The 21,396-nt window shown below is 42.5% G+C and overlaps 1 protein-coding gene across 4 annotated transcripts in view; it reads left to right on the top strand.

The window, feature by feature from the left end:
* Positions 1-468: 468 nt before the first annotated feature.
* The window catches only part of ATP8A1 (ATPase phospholipid transporting 8A1), a 222,352-nt gene continuing 201,424 nt past the window's right edge, over positions 469-21,396 (top strand). For 3 of the 4 annotated variants that reach the window (XM_075930509.2, XM_006111916.5, XM_006111917.5), the window contains exons 1-2: positions 469-749; positions 12,372-12,486. In XM_075930509.2, the coding sequence (XP_075786624.1) occupies positions 701-749; positions 12,372-12,486 (164 nt within the window). In that variant the 5' untranslated portion in view covers positions 469-700. The remainder of the gene's footprint in view (positions 750-12,371; positions 12,487-21,396) is intronic. The other variant, XM_006111918.5, reaches the window with a different exon arrangement.

Below are 21,396 nucleotides of genomic sequence, written 5' to 3'. Positions count from 1 at the left end.
ACCGGCGAGTCAACCGCGAGTGGGGGCTACGCCGATTTAGTGCAGCTCTGGGCCCCGCAGCGCTGCTCCTCGCAGAGCCCCTCGCTAGTGTCACCCTCCTTCCCGGGCGGGGGAGCGGGGGGCAGCCCGGCCCTGTCTGGACAGCTGGGCTGCGGCCCGAGGTTGGATTTCCGTCTTCAGTGGGAGCCGGACCGCAGCAGCGAGGAGCGGCGCGTTCCTCGCACTCTTCTTGTGTCTGGCAGAGGCCCAAGGCGCGGCACGTTCCATTTCTCCAAGCACAGGGGGAGACGGAACGGTCCGCAAGCGCCCCTTGCCTCTGGAAGGCAGGTCCATAGAGCAGCGTTAGTGGGGTCCGGAGCCTGCTCACCCCAACAAAAGAGGGCGGCCGCAGTGGCCCCTTGTTGGCGATGCCGGGTGGGTGGAAGTTGGTACGTTCCTGGGGGCGGAGGTGGGGGCGGGGGAGTGAGCGGCGCTAGCGCCGCGACTGTCAGTTGCAAGCGGCAGCAGTCTCTCAACCGGCCCGTTTTCGGGGCGCGTGACCGCAGCGTGAGGCCGAACCCAACGGTCTCCCCTACCCCGCCCGGCCCAGCTCGTGCGGGGCCCCGGGCAAAGCCGCGCGGATCTGGAGTGGGGGCGGCGGCAGCGACAGGTGCCGAGCTAGGACGCAGGCAGCGGCTTCGCCCTCTCCGAGCCAGCGACGATGCCCGCGGTGCAGAAAACAGTGGCCGAGATCCGCTCCAGAGCGGAGGGTGAGTGCCGGGCGCTGGGCCGCGATTACGACTCCGTTCGGCTGCCTCATTGTTCCCTCGTATCTGGAGCTGAGCGGCGGCCACTGGAGCTGTGCTGGGGGGGGTGCGAGGGGGACGGAGATCCATCCGCTCCCCCCAGGCTGCGGCTTTTGCTCTGCGCTACAGTCGGGGACCGAACGGGCTGCGGCTGGAGCGGAGCCTTCTGCCCACGTCCAGTGACGCCCATCCCCGGGGTGTCTGGATTCATGCCCCCCGCTCCCCCACCGGCCAACCTGCCGCCCGTGCTCCTCTTTTGTCTCTGTCATCTGCCTGCCCGCCCCTCGGCTGCCCACTCACCTCATCCTCGCGTGTGCCTCCCCCCCTTTTCCACTGCTCTCTCCGCCTGCCTGTGTCCCACCCGCACACCTCGCGTCTTCCCCCTCCAGCGCTCACCGAGCCAGGGGAAAGCCCTGGGCCAGCTGTCAGATCCGCCTCCCTTCCATCGCCGAGTCCATTCCCACCTGAATACCACGCGGGTTTTATGATGCTTGTTCTGGGTAGTTGGCAAACAAGTATTCTCATGGATAGTTACAACTGGTGTCTCTGTAACTACACTACAGCAGACAGTTCATGCTGCCATCATTGTTTCTGTAGTGGGCTTGATACCTGGTTAGATTGTGGAACTTTAGTGCAGTGTTTTTCTTCTGTGAATTATGAACTTTTTGATCAAGACGTTTCTTGTTCATTTCTGGCTTTTGCATTGAGCATATTGTCTACCCTTATCAGCACCACCCAACAGAAGATGACTGGGATTGGTGTTACCTTGTTGAAGAGTTATGGCTGCTTATCTTGACTTTCTTACTCTTTAAAGGATGTTGCATGCAATCTGTTAGTTCATACATGGGACAAGGAATGCAGTAATTCCTAATGCATTAAAATATATGAGAGGCATTTCTAGCACAACTTGCCCTAATGTTGAAGACTGTAGATATTGAGCATCTTGCTTAGTTAGGATTCATAATCACTAGGTTTAAAAATATAATGAACTGATTTATAAAAGCAATGTTTCCCAAGAAAGATGTGCAGTTTTATTAGGCTATATGTGAAAATAATATTAATACAATATTTGAAGTTTTACACACAAGTCAAAATAATGACTTCTTCAGTAACTAATTTTGGAGGCAAATTATTATTTATTTATATTCCATTATATAGTGTTAGAGGCTACATTTCTTTTTAAGCAGTGAGACTGAATCATGATTGCTGTGAAAGTTATAACGTTGAGCAATAGTAAAATTTTATTACTGTAAGTTTGCATTTAAATTCTTTGAATATTTTTAATCAAAGTTTTGCACGCTGTGTGTTGGAGTATCTCAAATCCCTATTTTGCCATGCAGAGAAGCAAAGGTGCATCTACACTGCACCCTTAGCTTGAAATAAGCTATGCAATTTGAGCTACGCAAATTGCATAGCTTATTTAAAGTCACTGTTCTGAAAAGTCCCTTCATCCTTCTGGAACAAGGTTTACAGGGATGTTGGAATAACGAGCCCATTATATTTTGAAATAATGGGTTGCTTTAAAGATAAAGAATAGCTATTTCAGGATACTTCCGGGATCCCTAAATAGCTTCACAGTGTAGACGTAGCCTAAGAAAGATTGTTAAGGCTCCACCCTTATTTCCCTGCATGTCTGAGTAAGGCCTTCTCAGATTGCTGCTGCAATAGAGGGCTGGGTTGAGGATGGGTTGGATGGTGTAGAAAAGGGATCTTTTGTCCTAATATTTCTCTCTCCCTGCCCTTTCTAGCAAGAAGCGGGGTACAAGTTATGGCTATATCTGGCCAGGCACACGGAGTAGGGAATAAGATGTAAAGTAACTTACTCCCATCCAAAGTAAAGGGGAAACAGAGGAAGAATTGTGATACACTGTGGCATAATTCCTTCTTGGGTTACGCCTGTAGTGGTGCAGGGTATGAGGTGAGTTTAGTGATACAGTTTAGCTCTCTATAACTTTCTAGTACTTATAGTAATTATTTCCAGTTTTATTAGATATATTAATTTTCATCAAGTAATTACAAGTAAAATGTACAGAAAAGTATATGTTCTTTAATAACTTTGTACATGCTATACTTCTGATACTCTATACTCTATACTTCTCTTTTTTTTTTAAACCCTTCTTTTTAGAACTGTTCCTGTAGTTTCTTTGCCCACAACTGAAAGAGAAATTGACTATGCTTAGTATCTTTTCATTCTGTTGGTTTAGTGAAACTAATTGTAGAGCCATTTGTACTGATCTTTTAATATTGTTCGAGCTAACTCATTTTCCAAATATGCTTTGCTTGGACAGTATGGGTAAAGTTGAATGAAATTAGAACCTATACCAAACTTAGGTTTCTTAATAGGTTTTGGAAGCAAGCATTTTACACTATGATAGTATCCATCTATATTTGTAAAGAGAGCTTCCCAGCAAATCTAGCATGAAATATTCACCTTGACTCTGGCTACAGTATGCTTGTAATGGCTCTGAAAGCCCCACCTTCAGTCGTAGAAGGATTTCCTCTTCTCAACCACTGTAGAAGGGTTGAAATCCTTCTGAAAAGCCCTTGTGTAAAAAGGCAAAATTAGAGGGATGTATGTGGCTTTGGTAATTCTTGTATTTTAAGTTTCTAAAATTCTAAAATTAAAAGTGATCCTAATATAAAACTAGTACATATAACATAGTGATTTAGTATCTAGAAATCACCTTAGTTAAGCCATGTCAGATGTCTTCAGCTATAAATCTATGGACACTGATTTGTCATTTAAGTTCAGTGGAACATGGTAAGTATAAAATCATGGAGTGTCATTTATCTGACGGTTCTTCATTCAGTCCTTGGAAGGAAAGTATTTTTATGCATGAAATTTTCATTGTTTTGTTTTTGTTGTTCCTCGTTCCTGCTTTAGAGGCATGTGATAGAATATTTGAAATTATTAATATTGATAAGGAAAACCACCGAATACTAATTTAACCATAAAAGACCAAAGGTTACAATATGAAGATGCTTTAAATATGTCTGATAGTTTAACAATAAACAGTTACTACATTCAGTATAATAACAACACTTTGTTATAAGCATGTGATCAACATACTTACAAAAAGGTAAACCAAGAAGTCTGTCTACTCCAGCATAGTCAGGCAGATATTAGCAATAGCCTTCTTTAAAAGTTGATTGTTTATACCCTATAACAAACAAGTGATGTCATTGGCAATTATTGAATTCAGTTAAAAATCAATTTGATACAATTCACCCTTATTTCTAGTCTTAATCCATAAAAGATTCTCGGTCTCTTTTTCCCCCAAGGTCTTCCTTTCTTATCTTCTTCTCCACCTCCTTGCTTATCAGTAGAACACTGAGAAGATTTGGGTTTGTTTATTTTAAGGCAGTTTTTCTTTATCTTATTACTGAACCTTTTTTACTTTATTAGTTACTTTTAGAACCATACATCCTTCCCATACTGTAAGTAACATTACTTACTATTCTCATGACCTTCATTTACTTGCAGATTGGAGCCTACCTGTGAACTATAAGGTGACGATATTTTCTTAACCAAGCATAGGTTAACTTTAATATTTTAATTTTATACTTATCCTATAGCAAGAGTAAAAGCATTCATCTTTTTCTAAGGGAGAAACATTTCCACATTTACCTTGGAATTTTTTCCAATGTTGTTTGGATTCCAAAGCAAAGCATTTTAAATTGGTCCCAACCTATTTGGGAACTCATAAGATTAGATAGTGGAATAGAGTTGCTCCACCTACCTTCTCCTTTTTCTCTTTCCTTCTTTCCATCCTCTTATATTTTGTCTGTCTTTATTCTTAAATTCTGAACAGGTTAAACTAAATCCTAAATCCACTCTGTCATTTCTAAAAGTTATTCTAAAATGGAGTGGTGTTCTCTTTCAGTCTGTCAACCAGATTTGCTGTTCAGTTTGTAAATAAGAAAATAAAACATTTGTGTTATTTAACTTCCACTTTTACAAACTAACTTGAAAGTCACATAGGGTTCTTTCTGTTTGATGCTTTGAAAACAAACTGTATTTTGGTTAATAGTTTTGTTGCTGTGATATCTAGCTCACTCTCCTTTAATGCAATGTTTTTGTAGTAGTAACTAGAATAATAAGTAGTAAAAAAAAGTGTTAATCAGAAAAGGAAGTAATTATTATTCTGAATATACAGGGAAAATTAATTTTAAATAAAAAGGTGCTATTTTTGCATGATACATTTTCAGATTAGCACTTGGAATTTACCACGATAATGTTTTCAGTGCATGTAACTGCACTTCTTTGTGGCAAATGCTTTTTCTTTCAGCTGAGGTATGTAAGGATGGGTATGAAAGGAAACCTTTGTTAAAAATGCATCATTCACCATTTGCTATGGCTATATTATTGCTGATATAGAGAATAAAATAGATGCTTCTTGCAGAAATGTATCTGTCCCCTCAGATTGCGCTACTATTGAGCTATGTCTACACTGCAGGCTTCTTGCGCAAGAACTGTTTTGTGCAAGAGTTCTTGTGCAATAGGTCTTCCACAAGATCACAGCCACACTGCCATGTGCTTTTGCGCAAGAGTGTCCATGGCAGTGTGGATGCTCTCTTGTGCAAGAAAGCTCTGATGGCCATTTTAGCCATAGGGTTTTCTTGCACAAGAAAATCATGTTGCCTGTCTTCACTGCCTTGTGGAAGAGCTCTTGTGCAAGAGGGCTTATTCCTCATGGGAAGAGGAAAAACTCTTCTGGAAGAAACCCTGTTTTCCTACGCTATACTGTAAATTTACTTGCGCAAGAACACATGTGCAGTGTAGACACCCGTCAAGTTTTTGCGCAAGAACACTTGTTCTTGCACAAAAAGCCTGCAGTGTAGACGTAGCCTTGTAGTATCACAGCTTTCACTGTGAGTGTGAAAATTACAATGTTCTCCCTTCCTGTTGACTGTGAAAGCTTAGCATCACTTCTAAATTGAGCTTCACAATATTTTGTTACTTAGGGCATGTGGTAGAGTTCTCCCATTGGCATAATAAAGGCTTATCTGCAAACAGCAGAAGCTATGTTGGTGGGAGAAGCACTGCACACAAGAACACTTATGTCCGTGTAATTTATGTTGCTCAGAGGGGCAGTTTATTCATACAGCTCAGTGAAATAAATTATGTCAACATAGGCTGTAGTATAGATACAATCTTAGATAGATGTAAAAAAAAGAGAGAGATAGCTTTTCATTCATCCAAATTCTCCTTCAGTGATGAATTTCTTTTTTAATAACTTATGCTCAGATAAAATAGGAAGTAGGTTGCCTTAATATAAGATAGACATCTGTTTAACCATTATAACTCAGACTTCAATAAGCAGTTGGCAATATTTCTTTTTACAGGAGAGGATATGAGGTGATGGGGCACCAACTTATGTGGTGTTAGTTGTTGGGTTTTTTAATCTTTAGACTTTACTTGAATTCTCCCTGGAACAATAGAGTCTTCATATTCAACTGTATATTTGTTGGGTGCAAACTGTTTCAGTTTTACATTTTTTTTTACTTCCATAATTTAATTCTTTCAGGGATTTTTGTAACTTGTTTGTTTTTACTTGGGTGGAAGGGTTTACGAGACAAGGTCACAGGAAGATTAATCTAGCTGGGGGAGGGGCTAGTGAGACGTAGAGGGCAAAGCATTTTATTTACCTCCGTAGTTTATTAAATGTATGAATTATACTTGCTTGATATAAAAATATTAGGCACTTTTAGTAAAGGATTATTTATTTATTTTCTCAGATTCCTAAAACCACTCTTTCTTTGTGTTTGTGAATCTTTGTAGATTAACTTTTCTTGATAACATTTGAGACTAACAGGCTTTTGATTATTTTATAATGAATTGTAAATTTATCTGGGAGTAGATTAGTAGCCTGACTTCCCTTGACATTAAATAGATTTTTGTGATCCTATCATGACAAAGGCACTTATTTAACAAAATAGTGAGAATGTCATATGTATGTCATAGTTTACGTCAATTTAAGATCTGTTCATAATATGTAACTGTGGTTTCATGCCATGTTGTATTGTATGCCAAACTCCTAAGAAAGTTTGTCTTATGAACTGTGCTTTCACAGCTTTTTTCACCTATTGCCTGATGAAAACCTGGTCTCTTTTGAGTTGGACAAGCCTTGATATATCATGAGCCCTTTAGAGACTTTGATCTTGAAAGACACTTTGCAAAGTCAACCTATATATAGCTCATTGAAGGACCTGGGTCTGAGAATGTTAAGAATATCAGATTTGTAATCCTGGAACAAACCCATAGTAATATTTAGGTATCCTGTCCTTGCATTAGATACTGACAGATGCTTTGAAGAAAGATGTAACTTCCCATGGTTCATCTATTCAGTGCAGTTCTGAATCAGGAGGAGAAACTTCTTGGCAGTCCCTTTCTGATTAGCTTATCCTGTATCAAATGCTTTATTGTATTACAATTTGTGCCTTCTTGGTCTGGCACCCTCAGGCCCTGGTTGATCCTGAACCAGGGAATCTGCAAGACCAGAGGAGGTCAGTACCAGCCTCTCTGCTGCTGCTGGTTGCAGGGCTTCACTCTGCTGGTTGCAGCACCACAGCAGAGGAGCTGGCATTGACTAAGCGGGGACTGGAGTAGGGGTGGTCAGGAGAACAGGCAGGGTGGCTGTCATAGAGTCTGTAGGTACAGATGGCGTTGCAGTGGTGGTTGCCTGTCACTGGCCAGGATGATCTCTTGAGATACGATAGTTTTGCTATTTGTGCTTCCATACCTAGAATTTGTGGGATATGCCAAATGAACCATAGCAGCACTTTGCTTGTATGCAGAGGGAGCACATGGCTCTCCCAATGGGTTTCACTTTTGCGATACCAAAAAAAGAAAGGCACTATGTGAAAGAAAACCAGCAGAATCTAGCAGACCTGTGCGTGGCTGTGCATAGAACCCCAATGGGCCACATGTGCCCCTTGGACTGCAAATTGCCCACCACTGATTTTGACCATAGCAGGAATATGACATGCACAAGGGCTAAGTTGCTGGACTGCATATGGGAGATAAATTTATGATAGAAGTTGCTGGTGTCTGTGGCACATAATGGGCAGATGGATTGGGAAATGATCTCTTCTTGGGTATGTCTACACTACAAAGTTAATTTGAACTAATGCACGTTAGTTCGAATTAACTTTAATAGGCGCTACACTAGCGCTCCGCTAGTTCGAACTTAATTTGAACTAGCAGAGCGCTTAGTTCGAACTAGCTAGTTCGAATTAAGGGGTGTGTAGCCCCTTAATTCGAACCAGTGGGAGGCTAGCCCTCCCCAGGTTTCCCTGGTGGCTACTCTGGCCAACACCAGGGAAACTCGTCTGCCCCCCTCCCGGCCCCGGAGCCCTTAAAGGGGCACGGGCTGGCTACGGTGCCCGTGCCAGGTGCAAGCCTGCCAGCACCCAGCCACAGAGCCTGCACCTGGCACGGATCAAGCCATCCACCCGATGCCCCCAGCCCTCCCCCTCTTCCCGGGACCAGGCTGGCGGCTCCCGGGACCTTGCCCGGGACCGCAAGAGGCGGGCACCCACCTGGGCTAGTGCAGACATCATGGACCTCATCCACGACCTCCGCACTAGCCACAGGAAAGTGGCCGTCTAGGGCAGGATAGCTGCCAGCCTGGCCACCCAGGAGCAGGTGTACAAGAGAATCAAGGGGGTCCACTGAGACCCCCGACCCTGAGCCCTGAGCTTAGAATGGCCGTACTGGGTTAGACCAAAGGTCCATCTAGCCCAGTAGCCTGTCTGCCGACAGCAGCCAACCCTAGGGACCCTGGAGGGGATGGACCGAAGACAGTGACCAAGCCATTTGTCTCATTTGGGAACTAATGAAGAACTTTTCTGTATGCACCCTCTCCACCCAACTCCTGCTTTTAGAGACCTCTATCCTGTCCCCCCTCCGTCTCCTCTTTTCTAAGCTGAAAAGTCCCAGTCTCTTTAGCTTCTCTTCATATGGGACCTGTTCCCAACCCCTGATCATTTTAGTTGCCCTCCCCTCTCCCAGCCTCTCTCTTCCCCTCTCCCACCTCCTTTTCCCAGTCTCCCCCAGTTTTGTTCAATAAAGACAGATTCCATTTTGGAAGACACGTTATCTTTATTTTGTACATCAAGAAGAGGGGCTAGGGAAGGGTAAGTGGAAGGAGGTGAGGGAGGAATGGGGCACAAGCCCCCGATGGGGAGGACTGGGCTGGCTCTGCGGGCTTCTGAGGGTGGAAGCTCTTCTGCAGCCCCCCAATTGCCCCGTCTCCCCAGATGGCAGCCTGCGGCAAGTGCAGCTGGGCTGATGGCTGAGTGCTGTGATGTGCCCAATGTGGGTAGTCCGGGCAATCCAAGCCAGGACTGCTTTGCAAGCGGGGCACCCCTGAGAGCTGTCTGTCCGGGGTGGGGGTCGGGACCCTTTAAGCACAGCCTCGGCGAGCCTGAGACAGCATCTCCACGCTCTAAGTCCTCCTCTGATGCCCTGCCGGCACTGCTTCCAGTCATCCTTAAGCCTGGTTCAGGGTCCACTTAATGTGGACATGCTAGTTCGAATTAGCAAAGATTTGTAAATCTGCGCTTTATTTGCATTTTCAATTTCCTTCATTTACATTCCTCTTTTAAAAGAGGAGTGTAGTTTAGACGCACCCTGAGATTGGATGACAAATGTAAAGAGGAATAGTATCAGAGGGGTAGCCGTGTTAGTCCGAATCTGCAAAAGTGGCGAGGAGTCCTGTGGCACCTTATAGACTAACTGAAGTGTTGGAGCATAAGCTTTTGTGGGCAAAGACCCACTTCGTCAGATGCAAAGAGGAATACTTCATCAGATGCAGATTGTAAAGAGGAATACTGGCTCTGGAAGCCAGTGGAAACAACAAATGTGTGCATGAAGGTGACTGAAGGTGGGGGCAGGGGAAGAAAGAAAGAAAGATCAGTGAAAGTGAGGGAAGGAAGAACTGGGACTGACTAGCCATGTAGACTGGATACAAGAAATTGGGAGGGAAGACTGGGATGCGGAAGCTTGGACTGGCTGAGCAAGAAGACTGAGTCTGGGATGATGATTCTGAGGAGTGAAGTCTGGGACTGACTAGTTAATAGGAGTGGGACAAAAAGCCTGAGGTGGGGCAGTGATAGGACTTGAACAGGGGCAAGTTGGAGAGGAAGAACCAGGAATTTCACTTGGGAAGGAGGCTAGAATGGGCAGAGAAATCTATACTTTAGAGCATTCCCTCCTCCAGCTCTGGAAATGGAATCAGAGTTATTCTACACTACCACTTAAATCGATATAACTTGAGTTGCTCAGGTGTGAAAAAGACACCTCCTTGATGGATGCAAGTTACATGAACCTAAGCTTTGGCCATATAGAGCATCTCAAGCCAACATTGCTTATACCTCTTCCTGAGGTGGAGTAATTATGCTGATGGAAGAGTGCTCTCCTATAAGCAAAACACATCTTCACCAGATGCAGTACAGCTGCGATGATGCAGCTGTGCTGATATAGCATGATAATGTAGACTAGCCCTAAGGTGCCTGAGTCTCACCTTCCCTCTGATGTCAGCAAATAGCTGCGAAACTCTCTGGAGGGCTCATTAACCTACCAGAAAAAGGCATAACAAGATCTACTTTTTGAAAGCTGATGCTAGACAAATTCAGACTAGTAATACAGCACATACTTACTCTCATTGTAAAAATAATGATTGGAACAATTTACCTTTCTAAAGTATATGCTAGAGATCACTCAGAAGTTATGGACTTTATGCAGGAAATCTTTCATTAAATTATATAGCCATTTTTTTGCAAGGTGTCATAGTAGATGATCATGCTGATCCCTTCTGTCTTTAAAATGCATGAATCTGTGAGCTATTACAAATCTCAACACTTGCACTCTTCCTTGGGTAGTAGAAAGAGAGAACTTGACCCTGTTGTGGATTTACTTGATTTGGTTTTGCTGAGCCAGGTAGTAATTCCATCAGTCTCAGAAGACTTTTTAACATTAATGGTCATACAAGTTCATCCCTTCATATATTTGTTACTAAGAGGTGTCAGAAATGTCTACATCTTGCCTTCTGAATTCCACCTCCACTATTACTTACTGTTGTCAAGTTTCACATCAGTCAGCATCAATAATTTTATGGAGTTGATGATAATTATGACAACAATCCTGAGCAAGGAAGTGTACTAATAATATTGCATCAGGATGAATTGCTTATGACAGACTTGCCACTAACATCTTACAACTATTTCAGAATTTTTCTTTAGAATGTCACAAACACAGATATGACACACACTTTTTTTTACTGTGTTGTATTCCTGTAAGCAATGTTAATTCTACAGAGTCCGATGCGAGTTTTATCTTTTCATACATCTTCACTAGGATTGTAATGCTACATTCTAATTCTGTACTCCTGTGTAGACACTGGGTCTACAAAGATTTCAGACCATGATTTGAAGATAAAGGTATTTGGGACAAATCTAATGGATGGCCTCATTTGACCCAATGGATTTCCATTACCTATGTCTGATAAGAAGCTGGAGATCATAGGTCTGGATTAATGTATTTGAAATGAAAAAAATATTAATGGGTAATAAATGTACCTTTAGTACATTTTTAGTCGAATTTGTGTATGCGCTTTTTATAATTTTAGTAAAACATAATGAAGCATACTTTATGCTGTATTATTGCTTCCTGATGCTTTACTTCCTTATTCATGCCTAACAACGCTTCCTCTGTGTCTTATTGCTTAATTATCACCACTCAGTAAACATGGTAATTCCATTATTCTTGCTGTTTATGGATGTAGATTATATAGATTAGTTAGGTTAGTCTTCCATGTTTGCTCAACTGAAGCACCCGATATCCTACTGGATTTTTTTTTGGGGGGGGGGGAGTTAGGGTCATTTCACCATCAATTCTACAAATATATATATATAGAGAGAGAGCGAGAGAGAGAGAGAGAGCAATGGTTAACCAAAATATTTCTTCTCTGGCATACTGCTCATAATAATTATAATATTATGGCTGTTTATATATTCTATAACTTTGTAAAGCTCAAAACTTTTCAGAAAGCAACATGGTTTTTGCACCAAAAAAATTACAGTTTGTAAATCAGGCAAAGATAGCCTATGAACATAGGCAGAGGAAGGGGAACTAGTAGTTATAATACTCCCTTTTGTACTTTAAAGTTCAATTTTACATTCAATGACAATGTAATGGTTAATGTTACGTGAAAGAAGAGTTTTGAAATTAATATGTGGGATGACTTATGTATTGTGCACAAAAACAATGTTTAACCATAATTCTGAACATTCTCTGTTTACAGTACTTGATTTGGAGATAATTACACCTTTGTAATATATTTTAGCCTAAATTCTGTTAGGTACTTTTAGCCTTAACTCAAATTTAACATAGAATTTGTATGGGATTTTTATAAGGTATGAATTTTTAATGAGTGAATGCTAAACAAGAAACCCAAGGAGAACTAAGGAATATACTTTTGTCTTTATAAAGTCACTTTGTATTACTAAATACGTTGTTTTCATTTAATCTTAAGAAGATACTCGAATGATAGAATATAATGGAAATTATTTTATATTTTAAAGGCTATGAGAAGACAGAAGATATTTCAGAGAAAACTTCACTCGCTGATCAAGATGAAGTGAGAACAGTATTTATCAACCAGCCTCAGTTGACCAAATTCTGCAATAATCATGTCAGGTATTAAGTTTTTATAAAGTATTAATTTTTGAATATTTATTAGCACTATATATGTAGTACCATAATTTTGATTTCCTTTACAGAGACTAAATAAAGACAGTATTCTTGGTCCATTTAACAACTTTAAATAGAAAATAGAGTAAACATATACAGGAAATGGTAAAGAAGAGGAAGATTAAAAAAAATAAACATCTTTGCAAATACAAAATTGGTATTCACATATGCATCTTTTTCTGCATAATTTATCCACGGATATCCACAACCACATCCGCAGATGCGAATATCCACAGATATAAAGTGGCTATCCACAGATTTGCAGGGCTCTACAAATTAGTCTGATTGTGAGAGAATTTTTAGGTCATGCCTGCAGAGTATGACTGTAGTACCATTGATGTACTTGTGCTAGCTTAGGTATAGCTGGCTCAAGTAACAATAGCAGTGAAACCCAGGTAGTATGGACTGTGCAAACCCTCCCCAGATCTTGGATTCTTACAACAGTAGCTAGCCTGTGCTTCCATGACTTCTCTGCTATTGTTACTTGAGCAAGCTAGACAGCAGCTAGCTCCAGTATGTCTACACATGCAACAGTCACACTTCTGATTGCAGTTTAGACTAGTGATATGAAATTTTAACTGGTTAACCAGTGGGGCTGGAGCAGCTCCCTACCTACTGCAGGTAGGGGGCTTCTCCAACCCTGTGGGAGGCCTGCTCCAGCACAGTCCCGGCCTGCAGCGGGCAGGAGCACCCCTCAGGCAGGAGCTGCTCTGAAAGAGTGAATATACTTGAAAAGAGATTTGTTTCAACCTGTGTAGAATAGTATGAAGGATAGAATAGGGAGATACAAAGAGAGTATTGAGATAAAAGTGGGTATAGCACAATATTTTGAAACTCATTAGAAAACTACTTTTGGTTATTGGAAAAAAAGGCTTTAGATTCTAACTTTCACTTTAAATTTACAGTGTAGTGAAAAATCTTTGAAAGAGAAGTATTCTGAATACTATTGTGAATTGCTAAATACTTACAAAGAATGCTGTGGGCACATAAAAGTCCCAAATTTTGTATTTGTTTTCAGACTACAGACTAGAAATCTGCATTGTAACAAAATAACTGTTGGATATTTGAATGCAAGTGACCATGCTGGCCATACTATTTTACAGAGGTGGGCAAATACCGGCCTGCAGGCTGGATCTGGTTCACCAGAGTTAGCTCCTTATGGACCAGTGCTGTTGTAGTTGCCTGTGCTTCAACAGGCATGGGCAATTTCAGCTCCATTTGGTAGCTGATTGCCATTTCTGGCCAATGGGAGCTGCAGGAAGCACTGTCCCAGTCCACGTTGGCCAGGAACTGTAATTTTGCAGCCAACTGGAGCTGCAGTTCCCTGTATCTGTGGAGGCACAGGTATATATAGTGGTGACAGGCCACTAGAGACTAACCCTGGCGAACCACCACTGTTTTATTACCCATCCCTGTTCTTTTACTATACAATCTCTAGCTTTAGTATTGTCACAAGGAATAGTATTTTAAACTGAAGTAGAATTTACCTACGCCAGTATATGTAGCCAGTAACATGTTTTCTTTGTCCCATGCCTTATCATTGTATAGATGGATGGGATAATGAAAATAATGTTGGGTATGTGCTCATAGTTACAGGATGCGCTGGCCCTTTAAGGTAATCTACAAACCCAGGGTGATGCTGTTCTTTGTTTGGCCCATAACAAGTGAATTTGGGGAAATGTAGTTCTCGGGAATGAGAAAAATTAGAAGCTGTTTCTGCTAATAATGTTTGGAAGAAGGAATATAGACAGGTCCATGCATTAGGAGACTAAGAGATCCTGAGGCAGTAGGAGCTGTTTGTTCATTTTTCCACACAAAGTGTTGTTGAAGAAATCATATGACCAAGAGGATGGAATCTCATGGAAGGGTGAAAGTTGGATTATTATAGGATCTTGGGTTTTTTTTATTTTGATGTTTGAACCAATGGCAATTGCTCCTTACTGAATTGGTCCACAGAAACAGTGGACAGACAGATTGGGACCTTACTGTGAAAGAAGGGTCTGACATTATTTTACAAGGACAAAGTTTCTTTCTGGCTACACCCCAGATTTTCTCCTAAAGTGTCTTCTGTATTTCAGTTGAATTGGGTCATTTTCTTGATGGTTTTCTTTCCAAAACTATATAACTCCAACCTGGAGACTGCCCTCCAATACTCTATGGGTATGTCTAGATTACATGTCTCTGCCGACGGAGGCATGTAAAATAGGCTACCCGACATAGTCAATGACACCTTCTATCTGTATAAGACTAAATCATTTGAAAATCTTTTAGACTAGACTTTTCATTTCAGCTGTGGACTGATCTAAACAGTCTGCTATTTCTAGACAAAAGAGTGTCGATCAGAATGTATTGTAGCTTGCCAGCTTTGCACCCCCGTTGGTCTGTCATCTCACTTGACAAAACACAGTCTCCATCTGTGGCTATAGTTAAAAATGTCTCAGTATCTGAAATCTCCAAAGATGCTACCTTGTCCTCTGTACCTTCTCCAGACACTGTTCCTTAGTCTGTGCCACTAGATCTGATGCAGCAGTTGGCAGTGTAGTTGTTTCCTATATGCTGGTATTGCTTCTAAAAGCTCTGTCATCACTATCTGGACAATGCTCGAGCCTCTGAAGTGAAGCACCCATAGGGACACTATTCAAAGAGAGGTTACTCACCCTGTACAGTAACTGTGGTTCTTTGAGCTATATCCCTGTAGGGGTACTCCACGACCTGTCATCCTTCCCTCTGCTTCAAGATTCCTTATGAAACTCAATGGTGGAGAAAATACTGTTTACCCTTGTAGCCTGATATAGCTTTTTGAGGCATGAGATTTGTCAGCAGGATATGTGTGGTCAAATGGACACTGCTAATTACCATCTCCAATCCACGGGGGGTGCAAATGCAGCTGAAGTGGAGCACCCATAAGAGTGTGCATCTCAAAGAGTCACAGTTACTGCACAGAGTGAGTAACTTCTCTTTCTCTCATGTTCTCTAATGGATATAGAACTCTTGACTAGGGATGTTTTAGAATACATGTTTACATGGTTAGCCGATGAGTCTGGGCTCACTGGTTAACCTTCACGGTTACACGCAAGCCCCCTCTCTCCACCATGCTACTACCTCTGTATCAGAGGCAGCATTGGGGCAGGGTGGGGGAAGAGGTGGGAGCCAGTGCTTGCAAAGATCCCCATGAGCGCTGCCACCTGTCACCCCCCCATACTGCCTGATAAAGAAGTAGCAGTGCGAGGGGGAAGGTGGTGCCTCTGTGGGAGCCAGTGATGATTTAAAAACTGGCTTCCCATACGCACTGCCCTCTCTCCCCCGACATGTAAACATATAACTATGTATGGTTGTGGCTAAGCCCATCATCCTCAGAAAAAGAGCCTTGAAGAAGGAGTTTCTTGTTACTCTATCGGTAAATCTTGTAAACTAACTGTAATGTAGGTCTGTACGGAATGAGAGTTGACGCTTCCTAAATATATTCCAGTTCCAACATTTTCCAGCAGCCATTATTTTCTTTTAATCTTCCTTAATGGCTTGATGAAGATGAGTTAGAGTTTTATGATTCAGAAGCAGAATTCTTTATATCAGCTGCTTGGGTTTACTTTGAAAACAGGACCTACCACATTAAGGTCAGGTCTACACTAACGGAGAAAGTTGTACTAAGACACGCAACTCCAGCTTTGTGACTAGCATAGCTAGAGTTGACATAAGAACATAAGAACAGCCATACAGGGTCAGTCCAAAGGTCCATCTAGTCAAGTATCCTGTCTTCTAACAGTGGCCAATGCCAAATGCCTCGAGACAGTGAACATACCTTAGTTTAACTTAATATGACATCCCTGCTTCAGTAAGTTGACAGGAGAAACTCTCCCATTCACTTCCCTTGCTCCTTGCAACCCAGCGGAGTACCAGCGTTGATGGAGGCACAATTAGGCTGTGTCCAGACTCAGGGTTTTTTTCAAAAAAAGTAGCCTTTTTTCGAAAAAACTTCACCTGTGTCTAGACTGCAGCCGCGTTCTTTCGAAATTAAATAGAAAGAACGCGGCTTTTCTTTCGACGGCGGTAAACCTAATTTCACGAGGAAGAACGCCTTTTTTCGAAAGTGCTCTTTCGAAAAAAGGCGTTCTTGAATGCAAACGAGTTTTTCGGAAGAGAGCATCCAGACTGCCTGGGTGCTCTTTTTCGAAAAAGCGGCTTGCTTTTTCAAAAGTTCCGCTTGCAGTCTAGACGCTCTTTTTCGAAAGAGGCTTTTTTGAAAGTATCTTTCAAAAAAGCCTCTTTCGAAAGAGGCTTGCAGTCTAGACATAGCCTTAGTGGTCAGTTTAGTGGGTCCTTGCTAGTCCCACTAAATCGAATCCTGGGAAACCAATCTTTGTAGTGTCAATTTCCCAGTAAGTGGAGACAAGACCTAAGTATGTGTCCAGTATTATGAAAATTAAGTCTCTTCAATGAGACTTAATGCAGTGATGCATTTAGTTTCTTCATCTTTTTTCATGTGAAGAAACTTGCCTTTTTCAATAAATCAGTTCAGAATATTGTGAATTAATGTGTGCTTTCCTTTCTGTCTGTTCTTGTGAAATAGACTCAATTTTGTGCCTTGAACGTCTGTCTGTGATTGCTTGTTGTTCCCAAGGATATATGGAATATTCTGTGAATGTAGGTAGGACTGTGCTATCCTGTATAATGGACTGTGTGCTAGTTTTATTGTTGTATTTTAAAATTTTGTACTTTATGTCTATGTTGTCTTGCTCTATTTTGAGGTTACCAGGCATAGAGTTTAACATTACTAGATGAATTAACTTGTCCTTTGTTCTCAATCTCAATTTTACATATACCTAAAATAATTGTAAACAACTGTAAATCTTCTTTAACGTCAACTGTTATCAGGTCAGCTGTCAGAATTCATCAGTGTTTCTTTACACAAAGCCTTTTGATGGTGATTGTTGTCCTCAGGGTCTATAGTATTATTACATATTCTGTTTGGACAGATTGATTTAACATTCATTCATAGTTCAAAGCTTGCAATTCAGACATTTACATTTTAACCTTTCCCCATATGTTCTGTAGGTCTCAGCTGCTGAACTGTCCATCAGACTTTCCACAAAATCCTCCATCCTGTTAATGTGGAACTGTGCTTTAGGGTTTAAGTTTCAACTCATTAAAAGAAATCTATCCCTCATGATTGTGAAGATAAACTGAAAATTGTTAACCAAATATGAATCAGCGAAGTGCTGTTTTCCTGAGCTCTGGTCTCCTCTATAGAATTTTTTTGATGTAATTATGTTGTAATTATGAGTATAAATAGTCCACAACCCTGAGCAATCCAGTTATACCATCCTAACCTCCACTCTAGATAATGCTATATCAGTGGGAGAGCTTCTCCTGCCAGCATAGCTACCACCTCTTGCCTGTCATCTTAGGCTTTGTCTACACTGGCAAATGTAAAATGCTCTGAGTTACAGTGCTGATTACAAAGCACAACAGTAAAACTGCTGGGCTGTGTCTAGACTGGCAAGTTTTTCCGCAAAAGCAGCTGCTTTTGAGGAAAAACTTGCCAGCTGTCTACACTGGCCGCTTGAATTTCAGCAACAACACTGACGATCTCATGTAAGATTGTCAGTGTTCTTGCGGAAATACTATGCTGCTCCCGTTTGGGCAAAAGTCCTTTTGTGCAAAAGGGCCAATGTAGACAGCTCAGATTTGTTTTGCGCAAAAAAGCCCCGATCGCGAAAATGGCGATCGGGGCTTTCTTGCGCAAAAGCGCGTCTAGATTGGCACGGACGCTTTTCCACAAAAAATGCTTTTGCGGAAAAGCGTCCGTGCCAATCTAGACGCTCTTTTCCGCAAATGCTTTTAACGGAAAACTTTTCCGTTAAAAGCATTTCCGGAAAATCATGCAAGTCTAGATATAGCCCTGTTGTGTATCCATACTCTCAGCTGCCAGCACAGTAGTGTGATCACTCTTGCGGTACTTGCAGCAGCATTCAGAGTGGTGCACTTTGTGCAGCTATCTCAAAAAACACCTCTTCTGCTGCTGCTGAGGCTTGTGGGGAAATGGATGGGGGGAGTCAAGGGTCATAATACATTCTGTCTGAATGCTGTATGTTACATCACTTCACATCCTAGAAACTGCTGTGCTTCCATCCACAGTGGCTTTTGTGCTGTCTACATTGTCTCTCTGGGCTGTGGGAATGGATCCTGAACTGTTGAAGAAAATGTTGATAGGTCTCCCTAACACATCACAAATGGCAGGTGAATAATTCCTTAGGTTGCAAAGTGGTGATGTGGAGTAAGACACTGAGCTTGTCACATGCCATACATGCAACATAAGATTTCTTACAGCATTCACAGAAGTGCTGACCACAAGTGTAACAATGATTTTTGGGTTTGTGAAACAAGCACTGAGTGATGGAATAACATCCTCATGCAAGTCTGGAAGGATGAGCAGTGGCTGCAGAACTTTTATATGAGGAAAGCCACTTTCATGAGACTGTGTGATGAGTTTACTCTCACTTTCTATACAAGAACACATGGATGAGAGCTGTCCTGCCAATGGAGAAGCGCATGGTGATTGTACTGTGGAAGCTAGCTACTCTATAGACAGCTACCGATCAATTGACAGTCAGTTTGGAATGAGATAATCCACCATTGGACTCATGTTGATGGAAGTGTACAGGGCCATCAGTTGCATCCTGAGTGACTTTGCACAGATGGGTTTCTCTAACCACAGAGGGGAGATAAATGGCACACATGCTACAATTCTGGTACCAGATCACATAGCTTCTGAGTACATTAACCGTAAGAAGTATTTCTTCATGGTTTTCTAGGCACTTTGGATCACTGAGGTTGAGCACCTTGTGACTTGACTTTGAATAGCCTAAGACCAGGGCTATTAGATGAGCACAGCACTGGGCCATAAGGCTCAAGGATGCCTTGAGGCAGCAATATGATACTGAAAGCCAGTAATATTTGTTGCAATGTACAGGAGTGCAGTAACTGCAGTGCTAGTGGGGAACTCTGGTCCCTGCCATGCACTTAATACAGTAGTGCCTATTGCATTGTTGGGGGCGTGCTTGTTTGTTTTCGTTTATTGGAATAAAGATTGCTTTCAAATTCAATAATTTCATGTATTAAAAAAAACATAGAACACATATGTAGCATGACAGCATTGGTTGCAGCACATTTACAGATTTGTGAATGTCCAGGTATCATGCTGCACGGCTGCTGCAGTTCAGCATGGGGACAGGGATTAAGTGTATTGGGTACCTATGGAGTCTTCAAGGCTGAACAGTGAAAGGGCAGGTTTGGGGACAGGATAATGGTCAAAATGTGCTGGTGGTGAGAAATGGGTGCCTGCCCCTGCTTGTCCTGTTCATTTCTTGTAGGGCACCTGGCACTCTCCCCTGTCAGAAGACAGAATATGGAGCTAGATGGACATTTGGTCTGACACAGTATGTCTGTTATGTTCTTAAAGTGAGAGGGTCACTGCCACCTAAACCATAGCCCCACCCGTTCCCCTCAAGACCCTGCCCTCCTGTCATCCTTCTTTGAGGCCCTGCACCTGCATTTCTCTTCAGGCCCCACTTCTGCACTGATTCCTCCCCTGATGCCTCTTCCTTCTAAGACCCCAACTCTTACTCGCTCCTGTGCTACTTCTCTTGACACTCACCCTTTCAGCTGGTAGAAAATGAGAGGGGCATAGCTCTTTCACTTGTAAAAAAAAAAATTTCTGAATCATTAGAGATGAGAAAATCCTTCTATCTTAGGGTATGTCTACACTACCCCGCTAGTTCAAACTAGCGGGGTAATGTAGGCATACCGCACTTGCAAATGAAGCCCGGGATTTGAATTTCCCGGGCTTCATTTGCATAAGCGGGGAGCCGCCATTTTTAAAACCCCGCTGGTTCGAACTGCGTGCAGCACGGCTACACGGGGCACGAACTAGGTAGTTCAAACTAGGCTTCCTAGTTCGAACTACCGTTACTCCTCATTTTCACGCGCTGCACGGGGTTCGAACCAGCGGGGTTTTAAAAATGGTGGCTCCCCGCTTATGCAAATGAAGCCCGGGAAATTCAAATCCTGGGCTTCATTTGCAAGTGCGGTATGCCTACATTACCCTCCTAGTTCGAACTAGGAGGGTAGTGTAGACATACCCTTATAACTTAACTCTTGACAATATTTACATTTTATATTTCAATATTTCTTTAAAATTCCCAGTGCCTATTTATAACCCATTTGCAGTATTGATCAGCTGCTTTTATGTTTGCTATAATTAAAGTAAGAAACAACCACTTAATAAATTCAGCAGTGCAAAGACTGAAAGTTAAAATGAGAAGACATAGCACCTGCAAAATACAGTAATTCCTCATTTAACACGGTAGATACGTTTCAGAAAATGATCGTGGTACGTGAAAACGTGTTATGCGGGATCAATTTTCCCATTGAAAATAATGGAAAAGGTGGGGTTGTGTTTGTGCTCATAGCTCCAGCCTGCACTTGTTAGCAGCTGGGACTGGAACTTAAGCTTGTGGGAGAAAGGGGACTGGGTTATAGCAGGGATGGGAAGTATTTGGCTCTGGGGAAGGAAAGGAGAGGAGAGGAGAGGGGAGGGGGCTTGCAGCCGGCGGCTGGGTTTCCCCAGCAGGCCGGTCGTCGGCAGCTGCAAAGGGCTTCCCCTGCCTCCTTGAAAAACGGCAGAGGTTTGCCGCTTGCCATGCTGTTTCCCAGCGACCCCTCCTCGCCGGACTCAAGGAGGCAGAGGAAGCCCTGCGCAACTGCCGGCGACCAGCCAGCTGGGGAAACCCAGCTGCCGGCTGCAAGCAGGGGGTAAAGGAGAGTGAGCGAGGACTTCAGCCAGAGGGGGTCGCTGGG

This window comes from Pelodiscus sinensis, chromosome 4 (assembly GCF_052426305.1).
Source record: "Pelodiscus sinensis isolate ZL-2025 chromosome 4, ASM5242630v1, whole genome shotgun sequence".
Lineage (NCBI taxonomy): Eukaryota > Metazoa > Chordata > Testudines > Trionychidae > Pelodiscus > Pelodiscus sinensis.
This window is presented reverse-complemented; position numbering and strand designations above follow the sequence as displayed.